The sequence below is a fragment of the Eptatretus burgeri genome, chromosome 9 (assembly GCF_056783735.1).
Source record: "Eptatretus burgeri isolate ZD-2024b chromosome 9, Ebu_testis_v1, whole genome shotgun sequence".
Lineage (NCBI taxonomy): Eukaryota > Metazoa > Chordata > Myxini > Myxiniformes > Myxinidae > Eptatretus > Eptatretus burgeri.
The window spans coordinates 89,401,729-89,429,148 of record NC_140969.1 but is presented as its reverse complement, the minus strand read 5'-3'; the positions used below and the strand labels follow the sequence as shown (position 1 = coordinate 89,429,148).

At 43.9% G+C, this 27,420-nt stretch overlaps 1 protein-coding gene across 1 annotated transcript; it reads right to left on the bottom strand.

The window, feature by feature from the left end:
- Positions 1 to 1,666: 1,666 nt before the first annotated feature.
- Positions 1,667 to 27,420, bottom strand: SDCBP (syndecan binding protein). The gene is made up of 9 exons (XM_085896038.1): positions 27,239 to 27,420; positions 18,010 to 18,082; positions 16,631 to 16,703; positions 9,072 to 9,181; positions 5,364 to 5,525; positions 4,853 to 5,028; positions 4,518 to 4,689; positions 2,412 to 2,503; positions 1,667 to 2,264 (listed from the first exon to the last, which is right to left on the bottom strand). Exons 2-9 carry the CDS (start codon positions 18,058 to 18,060, stop codon positions 2,210 to 2,212), a joined length of 891 nt encoding a protein of 296 aa, XP_085752164.1. The 5' UTR covers positions 18,061 to 18,082; positions 27,239 to 27,420; the 3' UTR covers positions 1,667 to 2,209.

Genomic DNA, 27,420 nt, shown 5'->3' with positions numbered 1-27,420 from the left:
ACAGAATAAAGAAAAGTGATGAAAGAGCAATAAAGGAGATGGAATTTAATATTGTTACGAATTCTGCGCCCGCCGGCGTGCGGACAGCCGCTTTTAGCTGAATCACGGCCGTACGCCCACCGGACGAACAATTCAGTCGCGACTTTCCGGAACAACGCCGAAAACCAGTCACGGGTGTGCTCCAAGCGCACACCACGGCCGAGTCAATATTCTACCCGTGCGCGACAGGGTCAATCGCCGAAATACCTAATTATTCATGCGGGCAGCCTACCGAGAGACTGTACCTCAGCGAGGTCTGCTCGGACACGAACCGCTTAAGCGGTTCGTTCGGTTCTGGGATAACCGAGCAGGGTATTATCGCGAGACCTCGCTGGACCCGATTCTTTTATCGGCTATCAAAACCCCGCTATTATTCCGAAATGCAATACGGCAGTTCAATGGAGGGAAAATGACGAGACGAACAGGTCAACATTCAAACAAGCACATTTATTACACACGTCTGCAGTCAGGTATTCATGCAGGCACGTATACAAGCATTCATGCAATGAATTGGTGAAACACGCATGCAGTTGATTTGTGATGAATGCAGGACGAGACCAAGATGCGAGCAAGGCGAAGCGCTACAACTGTCTATAATCAATCATGTACAGTCACTTAACAGTTTCTCTACTTAACGGGACACGGCGCCACAACTTCCACACAAATAAAAGCAAGAAAAAGACCCCCTTAAAGACAAGGAGGTCAGACTGGACCCCTTAGGGTCTTTATGTCCAAGGGGCTTGGTTGACCGAAGGAACTCCAAGATGCCGCCACAGGTTACCACCACCCTCGTGGTGACTTGCTCGGGTGTTCCTCTTGGACCCTCTCCAGCTCCTCACAGACTGCAGGGACCCCAGACTCCAGCGCGGCTGCCCACAACTCCACTCGCTTCTCGACGACCTCCACTCTGTTCTCCTCGACGACACACACTTCGCTGCGTTCAGCGCTCGCTTTAATCTCTATGGCCCTCGCCCCTCCCTTCTAGCACGCGCGCGAAGCTTCCAGAAGCAGGGCGTTTTCCTTTATGTCTTCATAGCTTTCGTCTTTTCCGCACGTGTTTGTCGTTGGGGGGAGGGTGAGGCCGTCGTCCGTTCTCCCCCGATGAATGCCAGGCTTCTCGCAACCGTGCTGAGGTGGAAATGCGGTGGTGGTGTGGTTGGCGTCATGGTGGCATGGCTGGCGTTTTGTGGTGGTGTGGCTGGCGTTCGTGCTGGTCGTGAGGGTGGTGTGGCTGGCGTTCGTGCTGGTCGTGAGGGTGGTGTGGCTGGCGTTTGTGGTGGTAGTGAGGGTGGTGTGGTTGGGCGGTGGTGGTTAAGGTAGTTGTTGTGAAGGTGGCTGTTCGTTGTCTGTGGGGATGTTGGCGGTTGACGAGGAGGTGGTTGTGGTGATCGTGGTTGTAGTAATGGTGGTTGGTCCAAAATAACGATAGTAAGAGAAAAACGGCTAACTCAAAGATCACAGCCCGGGTGACATGAATAAATCCCATTAGACAACGGTGGGGAAATCTAACTGAACACGGACTTATCGGCATAACTGAACCAAGGACCTATATGGTGCTCTCCGAATTTCCACAGCCGTAACAATATTCTGAGATTGCACAATTGGTGAAACGCTGAGAAGAAAGTACTGAATTGAAATTCACATTTTATTGGAAAGTACAAGGAGATCAAACCGACTACATTTAATGCAGACGCAACAATTACAAGAACAAAGAATAATTATAAAGCATAAAGACAAGCATGCAAATACATGATTAATGAGAAACCTCAAAAAGTGACTTTTCAAATAAAGCAGAATACAGAGTTATGAATATCACAGCACACCAATGCTCCTAATAAGGGAATCGTGTTATCTTGGTATATTTATATATAAAATGGGATGCTAAATCAACATCTTAGAAAATGCAGTTGTTAAATTTGATAGTTGTAATAAAGTCATTTATACACGATCAAATCAAGATCCAAAAGGATCGTGCTTATTTGCTGGCCGAAATAAACAGCATTAAATCATCATAAAGTAGATATTCCATCAACTGGTTACATGTGTCTTCGATGAACGTGTCACACCATCATGAGGTTAAGATAAATGAAGTCAAAACAGCCATTGGGGAGGGGCAGGGGTATACGATTGAATAGGTATGGTCTTTGTAACAATGAAAACCTCCAACAGGTTAAACCTCAGGAATAGAATGGTCCATCTGCTTCTTCACCAAGCTGAAAGCCATCCTGAAAAAGCATGCGCTCAGTTAGGTCACGTGGAATGGCGGTCACCTTCCAATTCCGAGTAGGAAAACTTTCATCATCTCCACGGATCCTTCAAAAGACTCCACAAAAACACTTCGCATCATCAGAAACAAACATTCAGAATCTTACTTTTTCATCATATGATCATAAATGTAGGAAGGCATGATGGTCAATGTGATGACGCTACCCGCAGTCTGCAGCATTTCCGAAATTTGCGCATCCTGAAGGGTGATGGGGGAGGGATGAGGATTAACAGAGAAATGGAAACTGTTTGATTTGTTTTGTTGTTTGTTTGTTTTTTTAAAGCCATTTTAAGAGGAGACAAAGAAGAAATGAAAACATGATAAATTATTGCTTATATAGAATACCTAAATTCAAACAACAAATCAATGTGAGATGCACAATTCAAATATGGAGATTTCTCACCACATTAATTCTATCATCTTTATTCCATTTCCACAACTCATTAACAGCCTCCTATACCCAATGGTTCATGTGCACAAAGGTAGTACCTGATCTGTAGTCGAGTGGTTTTTATTTTTTTGGGAAGAGTGCACCATATGCTGGCCAAGCCAGATGTTCGACTGAAGGTGATTTGGGCAGGAATTTGGAACTTGTTCATGGTACAAGCAACAACTCGCAGACTCTTTGAAAAAGTCACCATGGGATCTTGACCATCCACTAATGCTATTAGATGGGAAACCCAGTTTAACATCCATCCAAGTGACGGCGCACACATTTGTTCCTCTTCCTGCCAGTGAACCCCGGGATGACCGCTTATAGCTAGGACAGGATTCAAACCCAGGCTGGAATGCACAGATGCAAGTATGCAAACCTCCAGAACATTCTCCCAGCCCATTTGGTAAATAGATACCCCTTCACAAAGTTCAAAGTAAAGACCATTTCCCTGAAGCTGTGAATTACTGAATGGAATTGTGGGTAAATTGAGGAACACCACCTCCACCTCACACACCCCAGGCCGAAAAGGCTTTAACTTTGTGCAATTTAGCGTCACTGGATAACAACTTGAATTTGCTGACATGGTCCGTTCTGAGCAAAACTAATCTGCTCCTCATTCCCCTCCACAGCCAACTCACTATTAAAGGCTGGCATGTTTTCCACATTATCCAACAATTCCCACTATCTTGCAATGCACCATTCTGACCTCCCACCACCACTCGCAAATGACCTCAAGAACTCCACGTCAGTGCAAATGTTTGCTTTTGCATTTAAATTGTCTTGAGTGACAAAGAAAATGGTGAGAGGTGGTAATTACTTGTTGATATGTGTGCTGGGTAAATCAATCAAAACAACATCAAAAGTCATACCAGTTAAAAGTACCAATTCTTCAATGAACACAGTTATTCCTATGTTCTTGTGGGGTTGTCTGGGATAAGCTTGGCGCAAATCCTTCATGAACCAGCTGGCCAAGCCAGATGTTCGACAAAGGTTAGGACAGGAATTTGTAATTTGGCCATGGTACCGGCGACAGCTAACCTATTCTTCACGAAGGACACCGCGGGATTTAACATCCACAAACTAATGTCAGCAGATGGGACACAAAGTTTAACATCCATCCACTCTGCCTGAGAAACACCAGGATGATAGTTTATATCTGAGCCAAGATTTGAACCCAGACGAGACAGCTTATGGACAACTGTGCACACCTCAAGGCCATTCCTACCAACCTGAGATAAAAGCACCAATAATTAAACCAACCCCCAACAATAACAGTTGGATTGGAAACTGATGCAACCTACAAATTAACATGAGTGAAGACGATTTAGAACAACACCGTGTCAGCTGTGGGGATCAAAAAAAATATAAGAAATGGGTTTAAAAATAAATAAATAATAATTCGTATAATCTATCTATAATTCCAGCAATCTCTGTGTGTCTGTCTGTGACCGCTGTTTCTCGACAACCACTGGTCCAATCTAATTGAAACTTGCCAGGTATATTGCTGTGGCCCTGTGGATGTGCCTTTTCAAGGTTTGATATTAATCGGACAAGTGCTTCCAAAGTTATGGCCATTTATTTACCAAACCAATGACAGGACACGGTGCTATGACATCACAATTCTTTTTTTTTTGCACGTACGGACACACACTAGTAATAATAATAATAATAATAATAATAATAATAATAATAATAATGCAACACGAGTAATCATATATGACATTGTGAGAGCAATAACAACAATAAATTGATGCAAAACTCTGTAAGAGGCAGCACCTTAACACCGATGACATTCTGTCCATTGACTTCACAGAGATGGTGATCAATGAGCAGGCCATTGCGTGCGGCGGACGTGTCTTTGGCTATGGATGTGATTTTGCCATTTTTGAAAGTGAAGCCAACATAACCAGCGCTGTCCTTGTGCAGCGTAATTGTTCGCTCAAAAGGCCTGTATGCAGCACAGTTACACAACAATACATTTTAAGAGGAAAAATAATAATAATGTTACAATTTGTTGATTAAGTGTGGCTGGGGGCTGCAAATAAACATCCTGAGAAGGGTACAATCGGCATGACAGAGAACTCATGCCATTGCTAGAAATGGACCTCTACCTGTCTCGCACTGCCATGACAATGCGCTCTGCTGAAGCTTTTTTCAAGGCCTTGTGTGCCTTGTCAGCATCCCAGCCACAGCAGTTTTGTCCATCAATCTGCAATATCTGGTCGCCAAATCGCAGACCGACGAGCGCAGCCGGCTTTCCAGCCTGGACCAGCTGTACGAAGATCCCCTGAAGGAGCGGCAAATGGGGAAGTGGCAATATAAACATTCATCCACTATGACTCCTCCACACAACTCGCAATCTTTGAGACTACGGTCCAGTAATATAATTTTACAAAATAAATAAATAAATAAAAAGATGAACATTAATCTCAGAACTTCTGCTCAAAGAGCAGACTGCGCTTGCATGATGTTTACAGTCTTACAACAAAAGCTTTGCGATCTGAAAGCACACCCATCACTCTCTCCAGTCGTCAATTGAAGCATCATGCATCACATTCATTCATTCATTCATTTTAACGTAAACATAATCCTGAACCACAAACCTGGTTAAGATGGTAATACCTTGTCAATCGCACGGAGGCGCAAGCCAATCTTCTCTTCGCCATCCTTACACAGTGTGACTTCACGAATACCGCTCTGTGTCTCCGCACGCCGCAGACCAATATCATTTCCAGTCACTGGAGCAACCATTTGATTCAAGCCTGAGTGGCGCAAGGCCAGTGGCTGTGCAGTCCACAAAAACATTAAAAATAAACTATTAATCAAAAGAAACAATTACTTGTATGCGACTGTCTGGCAAATGGAAGTGTCACTTTGCACTGTTCATCATAACAGACAATCCTCAGAAATGTTAAGGCAATTTTATTGACAATGAATAACAAGCCTATATTGGGCCTCTCCATGTGCCAATCACAGGGATTCGTAGGTATCGAACATCTGCTGCTAAGTTCTTCATACGTTCTACATAGGAATCTCTGCATTTGCTTGCACAGTTTTTCCCTTATTACTTTCAACTGCTTTTTCTGTTATACTTATAAGCAAGTACATAACATCTCAGAACCTGCCAGACTTAAATGTTTACCTGGACTTGTCATTCCACAAAACCTGTTTCCCTATGTCAAGGCCTCAAGAGACCAGTTTGTTGCACCACACCATGGGACCCCTTGCACTGCCCATGATGAGTGTCTTGTGTGAAGCTGCTCTTCCACCACATTCCACTAAATGCAAGTTTTCACAAAATGTAGACAGTTGCTCATCTGAGATCCAAATATCTGTCTTTGCCTCAGAATCAGTTGGTTGACCAAACTGAGAAGGGTTGGGGTTGCCTGTGGTTGTAAATGGAGAACACACCATGCCAAAAGCACAAACATTGTGAAACGAGTCTTGGGTGTTAATCTTGTCACAGCAGAAACATTACTTCAACAGCTGATTTACAGGAGGATGTGTCACTTCCTCCTGTTCCTCCACCATGCTAAGCTGGCAGCAGTATTCTCTGTGGATTCGTGCTTTTTGATGTTTACGCAGACTCAAGACCAAAATGGAGGTGGTAGAATGATGCACAGAGAAGCCACCAATCTGTCTGTGGTGTGGTGTGAAGGGCATCAAGAAGGGCAAGACATGAGGCAGGGGCACCAGCCCCAAAAGAGAGAGTAGTACTCCATCGAGTTGCTAATTAAGGCTTTGAAAGTTGTCAAAAATTCAGATTGGCCAAGGAAAGACCTTGCACAATGAAGGATACCAAATCGGTGGTTGGCACTGGAGGCAATCTTGGACATACGGTCTGGCGAAGAAAGATGATGGCTGATGGTGATGCCAAAAATCGAGTGACTTAACCTCTTCAAGTGGTTTGTTTAGGCGATGGAGAGATGGAGAGATGGAGAGATGGAGCGATGGATTTGTCAGGGTGGAAAGACAATTTACAAGTGTTGGACCAGCTCGTGATTCTATCAAGGTCTGCAGAGGGAAGAAACTGCTGCCTGCCTGTCTGGAAGATGAGTAATTGTGCACTGGAATTACTCAACAAGATGGATTGGAGAGCAAAATGATTGGATTCAGAGGATTGTATAGTAGCAAATGTAACACCGTTATTTAAGAAAAGATCCAGACAAGAATTTGGAAACTATAGACCTGATAGTTTGACTTCAGTTGTGAGGAAGGTGTTGGAGACATTAATTAAGGACCACATGAGGAACCATTTAAATATATACAAACTCATTAAAAGTAGTTCCTGTTTTAGAAATCATTTAGAGTTCCATGAAGCAGTGTGTTATTGGGTGGATGATGGAAAAGCAGTGGACATCGTACATCTCGACTTTAAGGCGGCATTTGATAAGGTACCACATTGGAGGTTGTTCGCCAAAGTGAGGGCTTGTGGAGTGCCTGGTCAAGGAGCTAATTGGATTGCAAACTGGCTTAGTGGTAAGAAGCAAAGAGTGGCTGTGAGGATGTAAGGAGTAGAATACCTCAGGGATCAGTACTCAGACCATTACTATTCATGATTTACATCAATGATTTTGATGGTGGGGTGAAGAGTAGGCATTCCAAATTTGCAGAGGGCACAAAGCTTGGAGGTGAGGTGGATAGCAGAGGGGGTGGTGATCAGATACAGGAAAGTATTGATACTTGCAAAGATTTGGCAAAAGATTGGGAAATGCAATTTAACCTGAGCAAGTGTAAGGTGTTGGGGATGGGAAAGAACAATGAAAATAGAGGTTACATGATGCAAGGGGTAATTTTGTAGCCTGCTACACAGGAGAAGGATCTGGGGGTGGGAATAGATATGGGAGGTAAACAGGCAGCACAGTGCCAGGCAGCCATAGGTAAAGCAAACAGGGTTTTTGGTTTCATTCGGAGGGGGATCAATTACAAATAAAGAGGTGGTGTTAACATTGTACAGGAATTTATTGAGGGTCACATCCACATTATTGTGTGCAGTTTTGGTCACCACAACTCAGGAAGGACATAGATGCCAAAGAGAGGGTTCAGCGCAGGGCGACAAGATTGATTCTGGGCCTAGCTAGACTCGGCTACGAGAAGCGGCTGAAGGAGACAGGGCTTTATACACTAGAAAGGAGGCGGCTACGAGAAGATGTGATAGAGATGTTTAACATAATGAAAGGTGTTGTGTTCTTCTTTCAGCTGCTCCCGTTAGGGGTCGCCACAGCGGATCATCCGTTATGATCCGCATAGTGATTTGGCACAGGTTTTACGCCGGATGCCCTTCCTGACGCAACCCTGGTCGCCTCTTTCGACACAGGGAATAAGGAGTAGGTTTCACCATGATTCCGGGCTGCCCTACGTCTCATACCACGGCCCAGTGCAGAGTACCCGTCCTCAAGCGATCCTCCAACCCAAGCCTCCGAGTAGCCGGATTACAGGCGCACGCCACTACGCCCGGTGTTGAACATAATGAAAGGTATAGATAAAATAAGTGAAGATGAATTATTCATAAGAATTGACAGTGATTGGACCAGGGGCCATAGCCTGACAGTAAAGATGGCAGCAAGGTAGGGGACTTTTACTCAGAGAGTAGTTAATGCATGGAATGGCCTCCCTGTAAAGGTATTGGCAGCAGAAACAATAAATAAGTTTAAATTAGAATTAGATAGGGTACCTGGAAGTTATGGTGATTGAGGGGTAAAGGGATGTTGACAGGACTTTACGGTAGTTTGAGCATTGATGGGTAATTGTGTGCATGTGTACGGAGTGCTGTTGGTGGGGTCTCGTCAAGGGTTGTTGTGTGTTTTTTTTAACCAAGCCCATGAACCCTTCCCTGAGGGGGGGGGGGGGAGAATACAGATACTATAAAATAAAAATAAAAAAACCAAAATATATATATATATATATATATATATATATATATATATATATATATATATATATATATATATATATATATATATATATATATATATATATATATATATATATATATATTGCATTTTCTTCTTTGGATCTTGTGTTGATAAATTAGTGTGGTGTTGATGTCACACAGGCATGATGAGCTGAGTGTTCTCCATCTGTGTCCGATTTCCTTGTTTATAGTCGTGTGTGAAATCAGCAAAGAGATAGGAGGGATTTTGCACCAAATCAGCCATTGTTATCAACAGATACAACTGTATAATTCTGTGTAATTGTATTGGGGCTATTGATAACAATGTAAATCAGATGAGTGCAGGAAATTTTCACAAATAAATACAACAGGTCGAGAGTCAACAGCATAGTTACAGCCAATCGTGTGCCGTGAATAGTAAAAGAGAAGAAACTCACGCCAGCAGGATTTTTAACCACCAGTGGCATGTTCCTGCTAATTTCATTCGAAGTCAGGCTCAGCCCCATGTACTCCTCAAGTGCTGGGTACAGTGAGGTTTGTGCACGTGCTGGACAAGAAAAAAGAAAAAAAGAAAAAAAAAAAACTCAATCCATCACCAAGCATAGCTCAGAATATCCAGTAAACCAGCAAAATAAATAAACCAGGCCCAGGGGAGCACAAACAAGGACAGGGGTGGGCACTCACCAACACAAACACAAAGAGAAGTATGCACACGAGCGAGTGCGATTTCAAAATGAAGATGCCATGCTTTTATGGTGCTATAATCAAGGAACACAAACTGAGAAATTATCAAGAAAACAGTGGGCAACATGGCTCAACAACATTTCATGCATCAACCTCATTGATGACAGCAAGAAAATGAGTGCGTATCGTGACCATTTCATCTGTGAAAAGTATTTCCCCATGCGAGACCTAGTATTAACCATAACTGCACTCGGTAGAGCGCATACTTGCACCCGGATCCAGATAGTCACCAAAATTGAATCCATTTGTCTGTCACACACCCAACCTGCCCACCAAGTTTCGTCCAAATCCATCCACAACTTTGAGATATCGTGCTGTGTATCATTCTTGGCCCCATCCATCTCAATGGTGCAGGATCACTTAAAAAAAAATTATAGTATACGAATCCATAGCTGGGCCTTCACCAAACCCAAATCAACTTGTCCATTTCACACACCCAACTTGTCGCCAAAATTTTGTCTGAATCCATCCTGCACACAGACAGATAGACACAGACAGGGGTGAAAACATAACCTACGTCCAACTTTGGTCGGCGGAGGTAATTAATGTATTCTCGTCTTGATCTGTATTTTGCTGCGAGAGAACCAGCCATCGTATATTTTAAAAGCGAGCTGTGCCAGTAACTTGCATGTGCAGGCTGCTCATTACTCCGTACCATTGTGACAACCTCAAATGTAATCTCAGCGATTAATAAAATTTACCATGATGGACATCCTGTACCTTGTGCAGTGCTAAACACATCAGAAAACTTAAATGAAATACAGTTTTTGGAATATAATCAATTGATTAATTAATTCAAGTTGTGAATGTGAATGTGTGTATACAGTAATCCTTCAGAGGTTTAGGACCACTATATTGTTATAGTTTTCGCCCGTCGGCGTGCGAGCAACCGCTTTTAGCTCATCGCGGCCACGCGCCCACCGGACGTGGCAAACCTAGTCGCAGATTTCGGATCAACGCCGAAATCCAGCCACGGGTGTGTCTTTAATCACACCGAAAATCAGCCAACTATTCTGTCGGCGCGCGACAGGGTCCGATCGCCGAATTGTCAATTTACCTAAGTATGCACGCAGACAGAAATGCCGGGGATTTACACCTCGACGGGACCTGCTTGGAAACGAGCCGCTAAGCAACTCGCTCTGTTTGCGATTGCCGAGCAGATTATTGCCAAGCCCGGCGGACCAGATTCTATTATCGGCTATTAAAAAAGCTAGCTAATATTCCGAACTTAACTATGGCGGTTCAATTGAGGGAAGAGGACGCAACGAGCAGGTAAACATTCACACAATGACATTTATTCGTTACACACGTATGCAATCAAACACGTATGCAATCATGCACGTATAAAGCAAGACGAAGAACTACAACCGTTCTATTATTTATGTACACTTATGACAATTCTACTTAAGGACATGGTGCCACGACATTCATACAAAGAAAAACCCCAGGAAAGGAAAGGGCAAGAACTGGACCTCATGGGCCTTTATAGTTCACGGAGCTGTGGAGACCGCAAGAGCTCCGAGAGGCCGGGCTGGTTACCGTCACCCTCGTGGTGACTCGCTGAGCGACCCTCGACGTTTCGCCGGAAACACGGTGTGATGACAACCCTTCAATCCCGGCCAAGAATTGAGGTGAGTCATCTGAGGATTCTCGAATATATGGTTTATTGAAGCATAAGAGCACTTGCAAGCGGAGGTGGCACAGGGACCAACCACAGCAGTCAGACCCTATACCACACTAACGGTTACACTCCAAAGTTTCATATCTAAAACCTATTCCGAGGCGGAGAAAAGCAAGGCCAAGCAAGAAACAAAGATGCAAGTGGGCTTTTTCCCCCCTCCCTACGGTACTCGGGAGAATTATCAGTGAACAGCTCCTTTCCCACCACACTGGAATTCATAACAGCCTGTAGGAGTAGGGCTCTGGCAAGAACACAGGCTGACTTGCTTGTAATACATTAACACATCGTAAAGCTAACTGTAAAACGAAAGCAAAGGCTTGGGTAAAGGCTTGGGAACACAATTTGAAGCAGCCAGGACAATGGTTTGAATCCAGACACCCGATTAATGCAATTGATGAATGTTTAAATAGGTCAAATGTACAAATATGGACCAATGTGGCCACCACCTGATATCCATCCATAACACATGGCAGCTCGGTTGGTCCAGGCCCCGCCGTGCGGCCTGGTAGCTCGGCCGAGCTGACGCCGCCTCAGAGGAACGAACGGGCCTTTGCTCTTTCGAGAGTTGATGCTCTTTTAAGAGCCCGTCCGTTCCTCAGCGTTGGCGACCTCTCTCCGGCTTTCTCCAAACGAACCCACAGTTCTGCGCGGCACGGCAGGCTGGCTGCACTCCGAGCTCCGACTGCCCTTCGCTGGATTTGCTCCTTGGCTTCAAGCTCCAGTCTCCTCGGCTCTCTCCGACTGAACTCCACGGCGAACCCAGCTCTCCACCCACTGCAGCTCCCCGACCGACCGCAGTCAACACCTCAACTGACTCGCTTGGCGTTCCAGCGCGCCTTTTTATGGGGTCCGTGAGTGAAGTCTGATCCTTGACCTCTCACCCTTCACCCCTTGCTGGCTCCGCCCCTTTTGATCCGATCGCAAGTCATGCGAAGAAAGCGGACGTTTCAGAGATCATCAGCCCTCGCCCCAACTAGGGAGTCCCCGCATCTGGTGGCAGAGATGTTGTTCGTTGGTAGGATTTGCCGTGGCTGGCAAAAAGATGGCGGCATTTGTGGAGATGAAGGTGAAGTGATGTTGTGGCTGCTCAGTGGTGGGGATGGCGTGACTGTTCAAAGGTGGTTGTTCCAAAATAACGATAACAAAAGAATAATGGCTGACTCAAAGATCACAGCCCGGTTACACGAAAAATTCCCTTTAGTCGCCGACTGGGAATCCTCCGTCGTGCAAAGTCCTTCCTCGGCCCTCTTGAGCTCCTGACCACTTACAAAGCTTTTGTCCATAGCCTGATGGAGTACTGCTCTCCACTCTGGGCTGGTGCTCCTGCCTCCCAACTTTCTCGGCTTCACGCTGTCGAAACCAGGGCATTTAGGATCATCGGCATCTCCCGCAATGAAGCTGAGTCTTTGGGCCTCTCACTCAATCACCGCAGGTTGGTCGGTGGTCTTTCTGTCTTCTACTGTCTCCTCTCCAGCCTTGCCCTCCCCCCTTGCTCTCTCTCTGCGATTTGTCCCCACCACATTTCCACAGGGCACTCAAGGTCCGCCAACAACCCCCTTCTGGTAAAACTACAAAAACCACAAATCACTGCTCACCTTCACTCTTTCATTCCTCTTTTTTCCCCTCCTTTGGAATAAACTCCCTCACTCTATTCTTTCCCATTCTTCCCTCCAGGCTTTCAAAACAGCTGTTCATCACCACCTCTAATCATCCCTCATCCAAATCCTCAATCTTTTCTACTCCCGATAATCCACCCAAGCCCACTTCCTTCAATTCCCCTGCTTTCCTTTCTGAAAGTCCCTGTAATGTCCATCTTCTCTTCCTCATGTTCCCTGTCCCATCCCTCTCCCTTCCAGATCTCCTCATGTGTCTGTTCCCCACTGTTTTGTTCCTCCCACTCCCGCCCCTCGTCTCATGCCCCCTTGCTGTGCGTTGTGTGTTAGCTCTCATACAAGCCTCGACAAGGTATAGAAAAAAAAATAATAATAAATAATAATTAAAAAAAAGACCTCGGTGGGGAAATCTAATCTGAACACACTTATCGACATAACTGATGTCTGGGAAGCCTGAATGGTGTTCTGTGAATTTCCACAACCGTAACAATATGTTGTTGTATGACTCAAAGTTGGTTATGAAAGCAAATAATTTTTTAATGAAGGCAATTTTATTAACCAGCAACTTCACAAGATCTGGATATTCAATCCTGGGCCACTACTCCACAATGTTTGCAAAATCGGCGTTCATCAATCAATACGGATATACATCACAGAGAACCATATTCTCACGGTATTAGTGTTTGCATCTTGGGGTAAGTCGACAAAGTATTTGGATTGTTTAGCTGCCACGTTTGTCTCCCGAAATGGACGATGGGCTTTGTATCCCGGAGCAACATGACGTCATTGCATACTGCTTATACAAAGATTAAAGCTGTTGTTCATGAAACATGAAATCAAAGTTTAATTTGGTGATCATTTGTTGTTGTAAATTTGGAAGAAAAAAACAAAAAGTAAAACCCATTTGGAGGAAGCTTACTAATTATGTACACACTCAAACCACGAGCCAATGGTGAACGCAAATGCAGAGGAAGCTTATGAAATATGCAAACACCCATTATCAAACAGGTTGCATGTTTGCAGTTGTTTTTTTTTGCCAATTGCAGAGAAATTCTATCCAATACATCTAGCAGACTTGTATTTACATTCTGAAATGGAAAGATGGTTCAACCGAGAGTACCTCAAAGAAAATAGTCAATGAAAGGATTGTGCACTTTGTGATAAAAACAGGGTGAAAGTTGGCTCGATGTGAGAAACGGTGCAGATTAAACATTTTCATGGAGAAGAAAAGCTAAAAAAAAACCTTGATTATCATCACCATGTTCAATTCCAAAATGACCCTACTTCTGCATCTGTCTGTGGTTTGTTTGTTATGCATTGGAAAAGACATTGGGAATGGTACTTCAACCCTTGAGGGGTCCTGCCACACCAGATTGTCGAAGACCGCACGAGGCGGAGAGGTCCGAGAATAGGCTCTGACGTCCAGCTCGCCTTTCCTTGAGCTGGAGGCCTCCAATAAAGACCTGATAGGTCCGTTTCTTTTTGGGTGTACGTGTTTGTGTGTGTGTGTGTACGTGTGTGTGTGCGTACGTGTGTGTGTGCGTACGTGTGTGTGTGCGTACGTGTGTGTGTGCGTACGTGTGTGTGTGCGTACGTGTGTGTGTGCGTACGTGTGTGTGTGCGTACGTGTGTGTGTGCGTACGTGTGTGTGTGCGTACGTGTGTGTGTGCGTACGTGTGTGTGTGCGTACGTGTGTGTGTGCGTACGTGTGTGTGTGCGTACGTGTGTGTGTGCGTACGTGTGTGTGTGCGTACGTGTGTGTGTGCGTACGTGTGTGTGTGCGTACGTGTGTGTACGTACGTGTGTGTACGTGTGTGTGTGTGTGTGTGTGTGTGTGTGTGTGTGTGTGTGTGTGTGTGTGTGTGGCGCCAGTCTATTAAGTAAAACTGCATAAGTGCTTGTACATAAATTGCTATTCCTTCAGTATTTGGTTAACTCTGCCTTCTTGCATTCTCCCCTGCCCCATTATAAATAAATATCCCTTTTGTTAAATGTACCAGCTCGTTTGTGCGTTTCTTTCATTGGCTTGGCACGGTGTGTATTGAGAAATAGTGAGGCTGTAAATTGTTCATTTGGTCCGACGGGCCTTGGTAATCTCCGCTCGGGTTACACACGGTTCGGGCTCGGTAACGGCTCGTTCCGCTCGAGGTCTGTCGAGAGTGTGAATTGCCCGGTAGCTTTGTCCACGTGGGTAATTAGGTATATTGAAGTTTGGCAATTGACCCTACCCCACGCGGTCAAATTCTTGGGGATTCATGGTCCAGCAAGGGACCCGTGCCTTTCAGACTTATCCAAAAGGCACGACCTCAATTCTGGTGGAGCCGACTCTACTGCTCCCTCTAGCGGTCGTGTTTGCCACCGATACCCGGCCCCGTAACAGTGTGATATCTGGTCGCAACGCTTTGTTTTTGATGTTCACGCTCCATGGGATCATTAGCTCATACGTGAGCGGTACTTCTACGTTTTCAGTGATTGCTTTTGGTTCATGTTCCCACAAATTTTCTGGAACTGGGATATCAAAGTTTTTCAGATGCAGTGTGTGTGTGTGTGTGTGTGTGTGTGTGTGTGTGTGTGTGTGTGTGTGTGTGTGTGTGTGTGTGTGTGTGTGTGTGTGTGTGTGTGTGTGTGTGTGTGTGTGTGTGTGTGTGTGTGTGTGTGTGTGGCGCCAGTCTATTAAGTAAAACTGCATAAGTGCTTGTACATAAATTGCTATTCCTTCAGTATTTGGTTAACTCTGCCTTCTTGCATTCTCCCCTGCCCCATTATAAATAAATATCCCTTTTGTTAAATGTACCAGCTCGTTTGTGCGTTTCTTTCATTGGCTTGGCACGGTGTGTATTGAGAAATAGTGAGGCTGTAAATTGTTCATTTGGTCCGACGGGCCTTGGTAATCTCCGCTCGGGTTAGGTAACGGCTCGTTCCGCTCGAGGTCTGTCGAGAGTGTGAATTGCCCGGTAGCTTTGTCCACGTGGGTAATTAGGTATATTGAAGTTTGGCAATTGACCCTACCCCACGCGGTCAAATTCTTGGGGATTCATGGTCCAGCAAGGGACCCGTGCCTTTCGGACTTATCCAAATGGCACGACCTCAATTCTGGTGGAGCCGACTCTACTGCTCCCTCTAGCGGTCATGTTTGCCACCGATACCCGGCCCCATAACAGTGTGATATCTGGTCGCAACGCTTTGTTTTTGATGTTCACGCTCCATGGGATCATTAGCTCATACGTGAGCGGTACTTCTACGTTTTCAGTGATTGCTTTTGGTTCATGTTCCCACAAATTTTCTGGAACTGGGATATCAAAGTTTTTCAGATGTACCAGCGGATTACATTATAAACTCTGTTGTGACACTGTGTGTACAGCTGTTCCGACACGAGTTTATTCATTTATTTATTTTAATTTGTGTTCGGTCATGAAGCATAACATATCACTCTCTTTGCTTATGCCACCTCCACACCTCAACTATATTTTTTCCTCCTCCTCCCACATCTGTCACCTCTTCACTCTTCCCTCTGAATAAAATGCAGTGTCTGTCTCTGTCACTGTCACTGTCAAATGAGGCATCGCTCTTCTCCCCACCTCTAGACCCACATCCTCCTCCTCCTGAGTGAAGCTTCAGATATGAAGAGGGCAGGTCCATATGTCATACTATGCCTGTTGGTTTCCCACGAGTAAAGTATAATGTTCATGTGAATGGATTTTCAGAAGCTGTGGACCAACTACTTGTATTCCAATTCAAGTACAGTCTTAAATATTCAACAGGCATGTGTTTCTCATTAATTTGGCAAAAATTGACTAAGCATTTTTGAAGCAAAAACAAATCAATGCCAAATTTTCAACCCAGATGAAACCCTGACAAAATGAATGCCACTGATATATTCAATGAAAACAAACATGGTGAATATTTTGCAATCCTGCAGCTACTCTGCTACAAGTTCCACATTAATGAATATTCTTACCGGCTCCTGCTTCAGGCGATAGGGCTCCATCAATTGCTGCCATGTTCTGCTGCTGGGCAAACTGCTCCTGTGCCTGAAATTCACGACTCATCTCAATCAGGTGTTTCACTTAAAAATGACGTGAAATCTCACAAAGCTTAACTTTCTTTAAAATCCTTGCACCTTGTTGCCAGTTGCTTTCTCTAACATTCACCGAGACGATGAATTTTCCTTCACAGAAAACCACCAACAACTCTACAATCATCTTAACCTGCCTTGTGGATAAAACAAACGACTGCACTTTTGGCAAGTGAGGAAAGAATCCATTTTCGATTATACTTATGGCATCCAAGATATGATGAATTTCACTCAAAACTTGCATATCAACCCCCACGCTTTTTGGGGGGAGGGAGGGGAAAGTTGTGGGGGGGGGGTGTATTGTGATAGGAGGAGATGGACTCCGTCCATCTGTCAAGCTATCACAGAAATTCACCAAACATAGGAGTTATAGCAAGAAGGTGCAGGAGCAGTATCATTTTGGTCCCACCCCCTGGAGCTGGGTCAAAAGATCAAATTCCAAAAAATACATTTTCAGGCAAAACATTTTTAATGAAACTTTGGACATGCAGTCAATGGAGGAACGACATGAAATACGTACCACTTTTTTTTGGATACGACACCTGGTTCATTCTCCAGGAGGTGGGGACTAAGGGTCAAAAAAAATTTTCCACTCAAAGCTTACTATTAGGCTGTTCCTGGTGGAACTTTTTGCCATCTTTCAACTTTGCTTCAGGTATGTGGGGGGCGGGGGTGTATTTGCGATGGTGTGCCCTTGACTTCGCTCTGGTATCCATTCAGCCATTGGGACCATACTCTTATGCAGAGCATTGGTGCTGCCGAAGCAGACTCTTTGGCTATCGAGCACAATCCTGGATGGGTTGCCACTCCGACATGGGATACCAGCAAGCTGGCACTCATTTTGCCAACCTCGGAAGGATGACAGGCAGAGTCAACCCCACCTGGTATTAATTCAACAATAGTTGGATTTGAACTCAAGATCCTCAGATCCCAAGCCCACCCCACCCTAACCATTAAGCCAAGACTAGGCATGCTCTAGTATATACACAGGTAAATATATTACTTGCATTACATTTCAGAAAGATTCAGCTTACTGTTGGCCAAAAAATAAAATATATACGTATATAAATAATGCTTCCGGCACCCTTGGTGCGGAGGCATAAAAAAACCATCATTCTCCCCACCTCCACCCCTTCCCCTGCTCTTCTCCCCACCTACACCCTCCCCTCCCCTTCCAAAAGCTGCGAATTGAAGGATAGGGTTGGGGTAAATTGAAATGAGATAAATTTGAATCAGGAGCATCATGATTTGTAATGCATTACCTGCAGAGCCTGGTCCACCTTCATATCCTCCAAAGATGGATAAAGAGACATCTTGGAATCTGGTTCACACTCACTGAACACAAAACAGGATGAAATGTCAAACTGCTTGATAGGCATCCCAACAAAAACACATCGTCGAGTATGATGAGCAGGAAGTACTCCAGTTCAGGCAAAAATGAAGGCATTTGATAGTCATCAAACATAACGAATAGACTCCGGGGTGACGTGACAGCGCTGAGGGCATCACAAAGAATTTAATTAACTCTTTAATTTTATATCACCTTTGTACCCAAGGCGAAGTAAAAGGAAAATAGTGATCAAATCACAAAGTTGTTCAACTACTGCTGCAATAAAGAAGCTACACAACAATCACCAGCATCATTTTATGCCATTTCCCATTTTTAGCTCACCTGGATTTTAGTCAGGTGAACTTAGGCAATTGAGCAGCATCCACAAGTCAGTCAGTATCACTTGAACCAAACACAATTTTGATAAAACTTAGGCATCAGGTATGAAGCTTGTGGCCAACGAGGCATCAAAATCTGTGCTCATTAAAAGGGTCTTGGAGGTGAGGGTTTTAAACGAACAAAATAGGCATTTGCTCTCTTCTCCAAAACAACACATGATCAAGATGAAACTTGACCACAACCTTCATCACTCGCGATGTCCCAAAGTTTGTTCAAGGCATAAATAAATAAATAAGATAAAGGTCTGAGGGGGGTCTGAAGGGGTTGGGGTGACTTGCACCTGATCCAGGTGAGCTTCAGGACATGGTGTTTTTTTTAAATAAGGTTCGCACACATCTCAGTGGATGCAAGATGAGTCCAAGTCCTTCACAAAATGACCGGCCAAGCTTGACATTTTAGTTGTGCTAGAATTTGAAATTTGTTCAGGTTGCTTATGATCTCACCACTCCATCGAAAGGCACCGTGGGACGGGACCTCTATCATGCACAGGCTAATACCGAAAGACAGATCCATCCATCGGGACCATACTCTGGACAGAGCGTCGATGCTGCCGAAGCAATCTCCTCGGCTATTGGGCACAACTCTGGACGGGTCGCAAACTCTGACACAGGATACTAAAAATGGCTCAATCATCCCAGCCATCTGGTACTCATTTTGCCGACATTGGAAGGAAGACAGGCTGAGTCAACCCCACCTAACCAATTTTATGTCATATAACTCACCCCATCAACCCCGACCTCCATTCAAGTCGAACCCACGTCATGCGATAGTTTAATGTCCATTCAAGGGTTGACAAACGAATACCAATGCCCAGCCCACAAAGCACCAAAGGGAGAATTTATAGTCAGGTCAGGAATCAAACCGAGATGAGTGCATTACCTCTGGTACCATCCTGACAAGCCCGACACTTCCACAAAAAAAATATTATCGTAAATAAATAAAAATAAAAACCAGATGGAATAATAATTAAATTTGCAATTATGAGATTATTATGCAAACCCACAATTGTGACTCACAATCACCAATACGAAACCAAAGGAAGTTTTAAAACAAGCTGCAATCGACACACACACTTAATCACCATGTACATGCATCCTTTGAGGCAATGACTCAGCATCGATACAAACACAAACTACAAGAGCACTTGGAAGAACACATACCTCCACCATGATCCACGAGAACATATCAGGCCCAATACATTTTAAAAATATCATTCAACATATCGTTTTTAAGCCCATCTTTCAAAATGGTGAAGAATCACAGAAAATTGAATAATTCTTACATTCAGATAGATTCAGATCTTCACCAAAATTGAATAAATTCTCCCTTGCCACCCACCCAACATGTCCACCAAGATTCATCAAAATCCATCCACAACTTTTTGATACATCGTGCTACATATCGTTTTTGGCCCTATCAATGGTCACGAATCACTAAAAAAATTCTAGTAGTCGGATCAGGATCCGGATCTTCACCAAAATCTCATCAGTTCGTCTGTGTCACACACCCAACTTGTCCACAACTTTTTGAGATATCCTGCACACAAAGACAGATTGGGGTGAAAACATAACGTCCTTCACCTTCGGTTGTGGAGGTAATTAGAACGGCACTCAGTAAATCACATGCCTCCACCAGGCTGAACAGTTTATGTTTTGTGTCCCACTGATAGGCAAGATCATTATCCAGCCCGAAACCAAAATCTAATCCAACTGAAAATTTGTGGCATGACTTGAAGATTGCTGTCCATCAACACACCCCATGCAACTTGACTGAGCTTGAACATAAGAATGGGCAAATATTGCTCAATCAAGGTGTGCAAAGTTTGTAGCGACCTATCCCAATAGACTGACAGCTGTAATTTCTGTCAAAGTTGCTTCCACCGAGTATTAACTCACGGGGGGGGGGGGGGGGGGTGGACATTTATCCAACCAAGATATTGTAGTTTTTTATTTTTAAATAATTTTATGAAATTTGTAGAATTTTGTTTTTCCACTTCGAAGTTGTGGGTAACTGTGTAAATAAAAGGTGGGAAAATGCTGATTTAATGCAATTCAATTCCAGGCTATATGACAACAAAAGTTGAAAATTTTGAAAAGGGATGGAAACTTTCTTTAGGCAGTGTGTGATATGTATAAAATTACAAAAAAATAAAAATAAACAAGTCTGAAGACGAAGATGGTTCACGAGCGGTATTTGACGATGTAGATTGTTTCAGAAGTCAAGGATGAGACAATGTGATAATGTTTGACCAAGTTATAAAAATGATCAACATGATGTGGTACGAGTGACAGGTAATTAGCTGCAAAATGTCGAAAACCCGGTTTCGTTCAAATTTAAAAAATATTTAACCTTTGCATAACCTTTAAAAGTTCACAAAACAATGTTGTGGACATTAAAATAAGGAAACAGGATACGTGCTATAGCTTAATGGAGTTAGTTCGTGGAAGAAGGTCGAAAACCCGGTTCGATTCCCAAAACTTTGAAAATTTGACCATTGTGAACTTTAAAGGTCAAAGGTCAAGGATTATGACCTTTCGTGCAAAACTTCCTCAGGAACATTCCAGGAACAATACAACGTCATATAGGCTATATGGCATTTCACACTCCTCAGATAATTATCCATACTTTGATGAAATCAGCGTAAAAACAAACTTGAAGGGGGCGCCACGGACAAGGTGTTCGAGATAGAGCAAAATGGTTTCAAGACTTTATGTGGGGAATGACCTCAAGATTATGCATAAAAAAAATATTGTCATCCTATACTAGCTCTCAAAGTTTGGGCAGTCGTATGATTTTTATGTCAAAATTTGCGACCTTGTGACCTTGACACGAAAATGAAAAAGAGCTCCGTGGGGCTATGCAGGTGCCATTGGGTGAACAAATACCGAAACCCCTGCCAGATTCGACAAACCCCAAAGAGAAGATGCAAATTGAAATCGGCTACCCCCTTAAAACACAATTCGCAATTTTCTAAGTTCGTGACCTTGGGACGAAAATGGAGAAAATAAATTAATTAATTAATTTAAAAAAAAATCGAGCTCCGTGGGGCTATGCAGGTGCCATTGGGATAACCAAATACCGAAACCCCTGTCAGATGATTCGATAAACCCCCTAGGAGAAGATGCAAATTGAAATCAGCTACCCCCTAAAAACATGTTTTTTAGGCGTGGCTCTGCCCATAATGGGCGCACCATGCCCATTCTCAGGAAAACACAATTAGATCATGATATAAACCTCCCACCAAAATTTTTATCAGAATCGGATCAAAACCCACGGAGCTATGCTCGGGACAGACAAACAGACACACAACAATAACGAATATAGTGGTCACTTATTTTTTTCGTGAAAATATTTTTTCGTGAACCAAAAATTTATCTTGTACATTATTTCCGACTTTGTGGTTTCGTGCCGCGCTATCTTTGACTTTGTTCTGAACTCGAGTAACATGATATTCGGCTTACATTATCTCAAAGACCATATGAGGTGCATGGTACAAAAAAAAAATGGTTCTGAAACAGTGAAATCATATTCCACTGACTGCATTAAAGTAAAATTACTCCTGATACTTTGCATCAGTTCCTTTCTCAAACACACCCACCCCAACATGTCGCGCAGAGCGCGGGTTATACTAGTAAATTTATAAACTGGAGTAATTCGACCGCGCAGTTGACGGGTATGCCTCCGCTCTCCCGCACAAACACTTGAGTATCGACATATTTGACCCTTGACCTTTATCATATCTGGCTCAAAATCTAATCAGTTAATTGCCCTGTCTAACTTTACCTTTGTACCAAGTTTGATGAAATTGTGTAATATTTGAGTTGGGGTGTAAACAGTAAAATTGAGTTTGACCTTTGACCCTTGACCTTGATCACATCTGGCCCAAAATCTAATCACTTAATTGCCCCGTCTTACTTTACCTTTTTACCAAGTTTGATGAAATTCTACAATTTGCTTCGTGAGTTATCGCGTAAACGAAAATCCGGACGGACGGACGGACAACCCGGAAACATAAAGCCTCCGGCACCCTTGGTGCGGAGGCATAAAAAACCTTCACTAAAAACGAATAAATTTGTCCTTTTCACACACCCAACCTGTCCACCAAATTGCATTTGAATCGGTCAATAACTTTTTGCAATATCCTGCACAGAAAGACAGACAGACGTGAAAACAACCTCTGTGCTCTGTCCACCTTCGGCAGCAAAGGTAACTATCACTGGGCCTGGTGCACAATCAACAGGCTCCACTCGTCATAGTAAAGACCGTTGATGGGATTATGAAGCTGAACGTCAACCTATATACACAAACTGTTTTCTTATTACACAAACACAATGACAGACTACAGTAGTTGAGAAGGTCATAAAGGCAGATGAGCTACAGACGGTCAATGGACCGACTAACTCTCATGTCTTATTCAGTGAGGCGTTGGCAAATGTAGGACGAGTGCGCACGGCTCCCAAAGAGCACAAAACATTGTTCGGCATGAAAGTCCACGGTCATGCACAGCACGCAACTCATTTCATAGCAAACATCTCATGATATCCGACAAGACGAGATTGTGTACGTTACCCCGTTTTCATGCCAAACAAAGGGTTCTCAGTTTTATGGATTTTCCACTTGCTGTATGTTTCTATAGCCCTGGAAGGTGCACACATGTACATAAAGTATCAATGGACAATTATTATGCCAAGCTATACAAAGTAGACAAAGCAAACAACGGATTAACATAAAACACAAAGTCAAGGCTTGTTGAAGAGCGAGAACACCAAATGCATCAGGATGCAACAAAACAAAAGCAACAGCAGAAAGAGTGGGAAACACCAACAGCGGAGTTGAAAGACAAGAAAGAGGCAGATTTGGAGAAATAAGTGAAGTGGGGAAAAAAAATGCGGCCTTGGTTTCCACAGCGTCAAGTCGAGCAACATGTGAGATGGAGGGGACAGCAGTACTCCATTGAGCTGCAGATGAAAGTTTTGTTTGTGGATAGGAGCTCAGGTGTGCAAAGGAAGGACTTGGCACGATGGAGGATGCCCAGTCAGCATCTGGCATTGGAGGCCAATTTTGAAATGTAGCTTACCCAAAGAGTTTGAGTGAGAGTGTGACTGGATTGAAAGATATTCCAATTGTTTTTTGACCAGCTTGTGATTTTTTTTTTTTTTCAAGGTCTGAAGAGAGGGAAGATGATGTCTAATCCAACTGCAGTCAATGTCGAGAGATACAAGAACCGTCTCCACCTTCTCTTGTGAAGAAGAAAGTCCATGAGCAGTTGGGTGTGACGGAGAAGGGTGGGTACAGAGAGTAAGCGGTTTATGAATATAGGATTTGGAAGAAACAGAATTGAGGAATTAGTCATCCTCAAACAAGCGGAGTCGGCTGTGGTGCCATTTGAAGTGAGGGCAGGGATGAAGGGGGGAGCATACTCCAGAGACACACTGAAGTGCACTCACTGCATGTGGGACACAATTATTTTATACACTGTTATTGTCAAGTGTACTGGCCTGCCTGTGGCATACAAGGCCACTTTTCATACCTTGACTTGCTCACAGTCATGTCATTGCTGTAAATAGAACACTCTCCTCCCTCTGCTCATGCCCGAAGGCAGTGTCTATAAAACGGCCTCCCCAATGCTTTGATAAACCCAGTTCTTACAATTTGCAGGTATGTCTTTTAACCATGAGAAATCTCTACATCTCTCTCCCTTTCAGGACAGTACCACAACTCTCCCATTTACTTTTTCAACAACTCTCTCAAAGTTCAGTCACACAAACTCTCTGGTCTCACTCTCAGCCATCTCTTGGGCAAGCCACATTTCAAAGTTGGCCTTCAAAGCCAGACGACGACTAGGCACCCTATATCATGTAAAGTCCGACCTTGGCATACTTGAGCTCCTATTCACCTACAAGGCTTTCATCCAAAACTTAATCAAATACTGCTCTCACCTCTGGGCTGGAGCCCCTGTATCACGTTGCTCAGCTCAACGCCATGGAAACAAAAGCCTTCAAAATTATTGGAATCCTTCACGATGAAGAGCTGAGTCCATGGGCCTATCATTTCACCATCCCCAACAGGTCAGTGGTTTCTGTTATTCTGCCTCCTTCCCCCACCCCCCAGGTATCTGCAGGATGCATGTGGTCCAAACAACCCCCACCTCGTGAAACTATCAAAATCTAGAACCAATGCTCACCTCCATTCATTTGTTCCTCCTTTTACTTATGTTGCATCCTGATCTGTTGTGTACTAGTTCTTCCATGAGCCTCGACTATGTAGACATCAAAAGCAACTACATATCATGTCAGACAGTAGGTGCACCATGCCCCTGATAAGGCACACAACAGCCACGTTGCTCATTACTCATCTAGAATACTTTAGATGTTGGTCTGATAAATTAAACAAATATCACAGTATTACCCTGTGTAACTCCAGCAGGATCAAACAAACCCACTGATTGCTTTACATGGTCAGTTATGGGAAGACAGTCTCTTAAACATCTTGGCCTCACCATCAGCCATTAACTCTTGGGATGACTACATTACAAAGCTGGCTTCCAGAGCCAGCCACAGACTGGGCACCCTCAGTCATTCCATAATAATAATAATAATAATAATAATAATAATAATAATAATAACTAGAGGGGGAGCACTCGGTAGAGTGCAAAACCTCCACCGCCAATACTGCTGGGTCACTTAAGTGAACCTGATATCCTATTCATTGTAGGTCAAAACGGATCAGACTCTACTGAACCACGATTGAATAAACTAAACTAGATCGACGCGCATGAAGAAATGCCCCCCAAAAAAAGACATTTTTTTGAAAAAAAAGGTACATTTTATAAAATGACAATATTATAAAATAAATAAATAAAACAAAACACAAACACTGGAAATGTTAAATGCAGGACTTTACCTCAGTACAAATATGTGTCATGCTTATGCTCACCTGCAAGTGATGTCACAAAGCACAAGGAGTGACACAATAGTGGTATTTTTGCCTTACTCTTTAATCCTCTAAATATACAACTTTAGCAAATCATTTTTTTTTTAAAGTGATCCAAGACTCATGGAGGACAAAGACAACAACGAGACACCGGTGTGCTTTTACATGAACTATAAGAACGTGAGTAGAAAATCGTTTAACACGTTCAGGTACATACATGGTCCAATATTAATTTAACGACATTCCAAACGAAATCTTTCAACAACGAGACTTTGTCAAAACAAGCAGCGGGAACGCCACTCGGTGGGACGCACACATCCACCAGGCTGAACAGTTTACATTTTGTAACCTACTCACTGATGGGCTGGATCTGAACCCACACCTAAACCAAAACATAATCGATTCGTCCTTGGTACACACACCTAACCTGCACACCAAGTTTCGGTCTACAACTCGCTAGATACACACACACACACACACACACACACACACACACACACACACACCTAACCTGCACACCAAGTTTCGGTCCATAACTCGCTAGATACACACACACACACACCTAACCTGCACACCAAGTTTCGGTCCATAACTCGCTAGATACACACACACACACACACACCTAACCTGCACACCAAGTTTCGGTCCAAAACTCGATAGATACACACACACAGCGAACCTGTACACCAAGTTTCGGTCCATAACTCAATAGATACATCGTGCTCACACACACACACACACACACACACACACCTAACATGTACACCAAGTTTCGGTCCATAACTCGCTAGATACACACACACACACACCTAACCTGCACACCAAGTTTCGGTCCATAACTCGCTAGATACACACACACACACACACACCTAACCTGCACACCAAGTTTCGGTCCAAAACTCGATAGATACACACACACAGCGAACCTGTACACCAAGTTTCGGTCCATAACTCAATAGATACATCGTGCTCACACACACACACACACACACACACACACACACCTAACATGTACACCAAGTTTCGGTCCATAACTCAATAGATACATCGTGCTCACACACACACACACACACCAAGTTTCGGTCCATAACTCAATAGATACATCGTGCTCACACACACACACACACACACCTAACATGTACACCAAGTTTCGGTCCATAACTCAATAGATACATCGTGCTCACACACACACACACCAAGTTTCGGTCCATAACTCAAGAGATACATCATGCTCACACACACACACACACACACACACACACACACACACACACACACACACACACACACACACACACACACACACACACACACACACACACACACTCCTTGGCGGAGGTAATCAATTCGGAAGGATTGGCATCACCCAGACAATGTTCGACCGATGTGGAGAGAATGGCCCCCGAGCACCACCTCGATCTCTTCCTCGTCCTCACCACAAACCACCGTCCCGAGACAAAATATTACACCGTCGCCACAACAACGACGACGATTCCGATTCCCTCAGGAGGAACTTCAACGTAACAGATCACCATTAAGGCCCATCAAGCCTGCGCAATGGTTACCAACATATGGTTATCATTAAGTCAATGTGTTTACAGCTCAAAAAAGTCCAGTTACACCCGACGTCACCGAGAGGAGACGATGCCAAAACCGCACCAGCTCGTGAAGACGAACGAAAAACGTATTATAAAGTACGGAATGACACATCTCCGTGAGTAATGGGTTTACACCGCTTCAGTTTCACAGATTTTAACACTGAACGGCGTTTTCTCGGTGAAAACGTCAAAAAAGAGAGAGGAGAGAGAGAGAGAGAGAGAGCTACTCACCTCAAACTGTACAACAAGGGATTACAGAATGTACTCTGTGGCGATTGGGATTAAAGAACAGGAAACCACAGCGTCAAACACGGGACTGCGACGACCACGTTACTTCCGATTGCCGTGACGTCATACGCACGCCGCCTCGATCCCACTTATGTGCGTGCGTCTGTGTACCCGGAAATGTGACG